The sequence below is a fragment of the Pteropus vampyrus genome, unplaced genomic scaffold, assembly GCF_000151845.1.
Source record: "Pteropus vampyrus isolate Shadow unplaced genomic scaffold, Pvam_2.0 Scaffold580, whole genome shotgun sequence".
NCBI classification, from domain to species: Eukaryota; Metazoa; Chordata; class Mammalia; order Chiroptera; family Pteropodidae; genus Pteropus; species Pteropus vampyrus.
The window spans coordinates 101,568-105,795 of NW_011889361.1; the positions used below are offsets into that span (position 1 = coordinate 101,568).

The window sequence follows — 4,228 nt, forward strand, 5'->3', positions numbered from 1 at the left end:
CTGTTACTGTGGGCAGATCATCTTATCTGTCCAGCTCTCAGTTTCCTCTGGGCAGAATAAGAGACATGGAGCATGTGATCATGAGAGTTTTGAAACAAACACTGAAAAATGAGAGCATGCACTTTCCAGTCAAGGAAGATCTTGAGCCAGCTAATTATAGAATTGATATGCAGAAGCCTTGAATCACTATGTATGGAGCAAGGATGTTTCTCTTTTATGTTTTCTGCGATATGCCAGGCACCTAGTACAGTGCTCATCTTATAGTTAAATGCTCAAAAATATTTGTTGATTGTTGAGTAATAATCCAAATTTCAGTTTACAGATTTGAAAGCAGAAGTTAGGTGACTCACACAGGTGATACAGTTGATTTGTACAGCTGCTCACAAGTAGTTAGTCCAGTTTGATGATTTCCATGTAGCTTCTTCTTGGTGAGAAGATACCAGACTCCTTGGCACTTGATTCACTGGCCCCTGTATCTTGCACACTTTAGTTACCACGAAGGGCTTAATGAAAATCAGGGAGTGGGTCTATAGGAAGTTAATTATTCAGCTTCTCCTCTCCATTGTCTTTTGTCTTTTTTCATGAGAACTTTGCTTAAGGAGAAACTCCTACATGGTGTGCTCCGAGACAGAGAGAGGAGGAAGAGTTAGGGCTGAAAGTAGAAATTGGTAACAGTGTCAAATAGGACAAATTTCTTTCTCTTCTCTTGCAGGAGGTCAGTCCTCTCAGCAGCCATCAAACTACCGAATGCAGCAACAGTAAATCAAAGACTGAGTTGGGTGTTTCAAGAGTTAAATCTTTTCTTCCTGTTCCTAGAAGTAAAGTCACTCAGTGTTCCCAGAACACCAAAAGAAGCAGCAGCAGCAGTAATACAAGGCAAATAGAAATAAACAACAACTCAAAAGAAGAGATTTGGAACTTACACAAAAATGAACAAGTAGAAAAACCTTACAAATAGGCCTGCCTACAATATTCTCACTCTTAACTTCTGTATATTTCACACAGAAACCAAGAATGACAAGATGTAAATCCTTTAAATGAATAAAATGTTTTCACTGTAATATAAAGTATGAATGCGGGACCACTATTCAATTTTTTGTAAAGAATGTATTTATAACCAACGTTTTGGGTTTGTTTTGTTTTTTTTTTCAATTCTGTAGGATTAAACTTCAATACCAAGAAATGATGCCAACTTTTCAAGTAGTTTTATAATAGAAATATTGTAATAGTTTTAATCAACATGTTCAGGGGTGTTAAAACAAATGTCTGTGTACTGTATATCTATATATATGTACATATGTTTATATTTAAGAAAGTCCATAAATCATATTGCATATTACATGTTACAAAATGTGTATACAACATTGGCTTAAAGTGTACCATTTTAAATGGAGATCATAATTTTATGTTCACTTGAGGAGTGACTAGAACGGGGCAATAACTAATCATTTTTAAATAGTTATTTTCCATTAAAAGCCATATTAAGTAGTTTGCCTGTTAGATTCCAGTTTTACATTAAAAATCTTTTAATGGTTACTTTGCTGATTGGTTGCATCATGTATATTTATGCTTCTGAGTTTGCATTATGACTGTAAAACATAAGATTATATAATGCAATAAAAATGTTATCTTTCTTACAAAAAATTTGTACCTAAGTATATATAAAAAATAACTGTGTAAATGCTTCAGTAAATTAATTCAGAGTTAACTCCCTCTTCGATTTAATTCTAGTGGCACAACTGATAATAAATCGATATTTTCTAGAACTGTTTCTTCTAAAATTATTGAGATTACTCTTATACAATGCAAAGTTAAGATGATTTGACATCGAATAAAATATTGAATTAGCGAAATAATGTTGCTGTAGTACTTTATCCCTGCAACGAATATTTGTGTTCAATTTAGGGAAATTTATAAAATGTGTCCTACGTGTTGGTATTTCACTAGCTGTTCACAGAAAGACCCACACTTGCTAGATAGTTGGTTTAAATAAAAATGAACATTTAAATGGAACTCTAAAATTAAGTTGCTCACTGAACGAAACACCATTTTTGCATAGATATCCCTCAAAAGGTACAATTTTATACCAAAAATTATTCACTTGTCTGAGAGTATTGAAACCCCTTTCTTGATCAGAATGGTTTATATTGAAGTGTGCACTGATACTGTATTAAAGTTTACAAGAATGTCTGAGTAGCTTTAAAAAATTGTGTTGTCAAGATGACACCACAAGGGGTGAAGTACAGGAAGGTCTGTCACGGTAGAACTGGATTCTAACACGACCAGCATTCTTTCTGGGCTTTGTCTCTGCAGGGAAATCCTGGGGGTGTACAGCTCTGACCTCACATACAGGAAAGTGTGCAGTGGGATGGGGCTGATGGGGACTAGAGCAGGGGACAAGGTGGGTGGGTAGGTACAAGAAGCCGGAGGAAACAGTCTTAGAATTGAACACAATAACTCCTTTGAGCTGGAACCAAATTCTTGGTACCCTAAAGATAGTTGACACTCTCAAGTATTTTCACAAAAAGACAACTAATCTTAGGAACAAAACTGTTCAAAATCATAGACCAATATAGCTAGATTCTGGTGGCTCTACTGTGTGTTTCCTCCTGCTTATATACCTGTTTAGATTATATCACTTTGTTGAGAGTGATTAGACATCCTGTTTTAGCAGCTTTTCAAAAGAAAGATCCCATTAGTGTACTAAGGACCAAAGAAAAAATTGGAATACATTATTCAAAGGACCTATAGTAGCTGATCTATACAGTTTTGATTCTTCAATAAAATTCACCATATGCACACTATAATTGGCAGACTGCAAAATTCTAAAGCGGGCATTTAGATCGGGCTTTCAAAATACAGGTAGATATCTGCTAATTCAGTATATGAATTAATGAGTTAAAACTAGCAGTTTTTTAAAAATAGAACAAAGTGTCAGAGTACATCACAGTATCACAATAAAAGAACTGCTTGTGAAGTTTTTGTTTCCATCATATAGCTATATAATGGAAATGTATATACTACTTTGTGATGTAAAGCAAAACATTTTCTGTGTGTCATGGCCAAAACTCTTTGAAAGTCAATACCTTATAAGGAAACCTAGTGGGGCTGAGAGTGTTTAGAGGTTAAAAAGGTCTGGTGTTAAACAGCCTTGGGCTGAATTGAGCACTGCCATTTATTAGTTGTATGGCCTAAGACAAATTACTCTCTTTAATCAAGTTTTCTCAGTAAAATAGGATCATGACAACCCTACAAGGTGTCCATGAGCATTAAATGAGGTAACACAATAAAATGTTCCTAGTTGCCTCCCTCACTGATAAGAAGTAATGAATTTATCTCAGAATTCGTTGTGGCATTCCAACATCTTTTCAAGGTAAAAATCAAGTCACAAATAATACTGGCAGCTATAAGCATCATATCTTAAATTATAGCTATATGGAACAACTCATTGATAAAAATGTCTAATTGGAAATTAAAACACATTAGCAATTTCCATTTTCCTTTTAGCTTGAAGATGAGTGTCTCCAAAATAGACAAATACATTTTGCAGTTGCTTATGTAAAAGAGAAAACATTTCATAAAATCTGACTATGAGGAAAATTATCCAAGTTTTATAGGCAAGGTCAAATTTTCACAAATATGATATTTTTCCTGGGCAGTTAATGATAATTAAATTCAATAGGCTAACTCTGGCCACCACCTGGTTTAGGCACAAGTTGTTAATGACTATCACCCATTACAGAAAAGTCACTCTCTGGAGTTATGTGATGCTTTCTGAATTCTATCTCATCCCTTTTGCAAGATCATTTTTCTCAGAGACCATCCCACAGGTAGCAAAGGTGTAAATAATTGCATAGGTATACTCTCTTAGTTTAGTTTTTTTGTTTGTTTGTTTTGGTTTTTGTTTTTTTTTTTTAATGAATAAATATGTTTAGTTGTGGACCAAGGTACCTGTTAAGTGTTAAATTGAGAGAGAGGACTAGGGAAACATTGAGAAGGGATATGTAGAGTTATATACCATACTTATTCTGTCTTTAAGAGTCAAGCTAACACTCAAATATCAGGAGTCAAGAGCTCAAATTCTGACCACAAAGCTAAGATGATACTTAATATCTCTGAGCTTCAATATCTTCAGTGGAAATACTATTTTTCTTTTCTCAGGAGGAAAAAAACAAAACAAAATTAGAAATACTGATAGTTGTTCTTATACATTCTCATATCTTGTAAG

General features: G+C 34.2%; 1 protein-coding gene across 1 annotated transcript in view; it reads left to right on the forward strand.

The window, feature by feature from the left end:
- CTTNBP2 (cortactin binding protein 2) overlaps positions 1-1,846 on the forward strand; it is an 87,287-nt gene extending 85,441 nt beyond the window's left edge. Inside the window, exon 22 of the mRNA XM_023525606.1 lies at positions 713-1,846. Coding sequence (XP_023381374.1) covers positions 713-958 — 246 coding nt within the window. The 3' untranslated portion in view covers positions 959-1,846. The remainder of the gene's footprint in view (positions 1-712) is intronic.
- Positions 1,847-4,228: the final 2,382 nt, after the last annotated feature.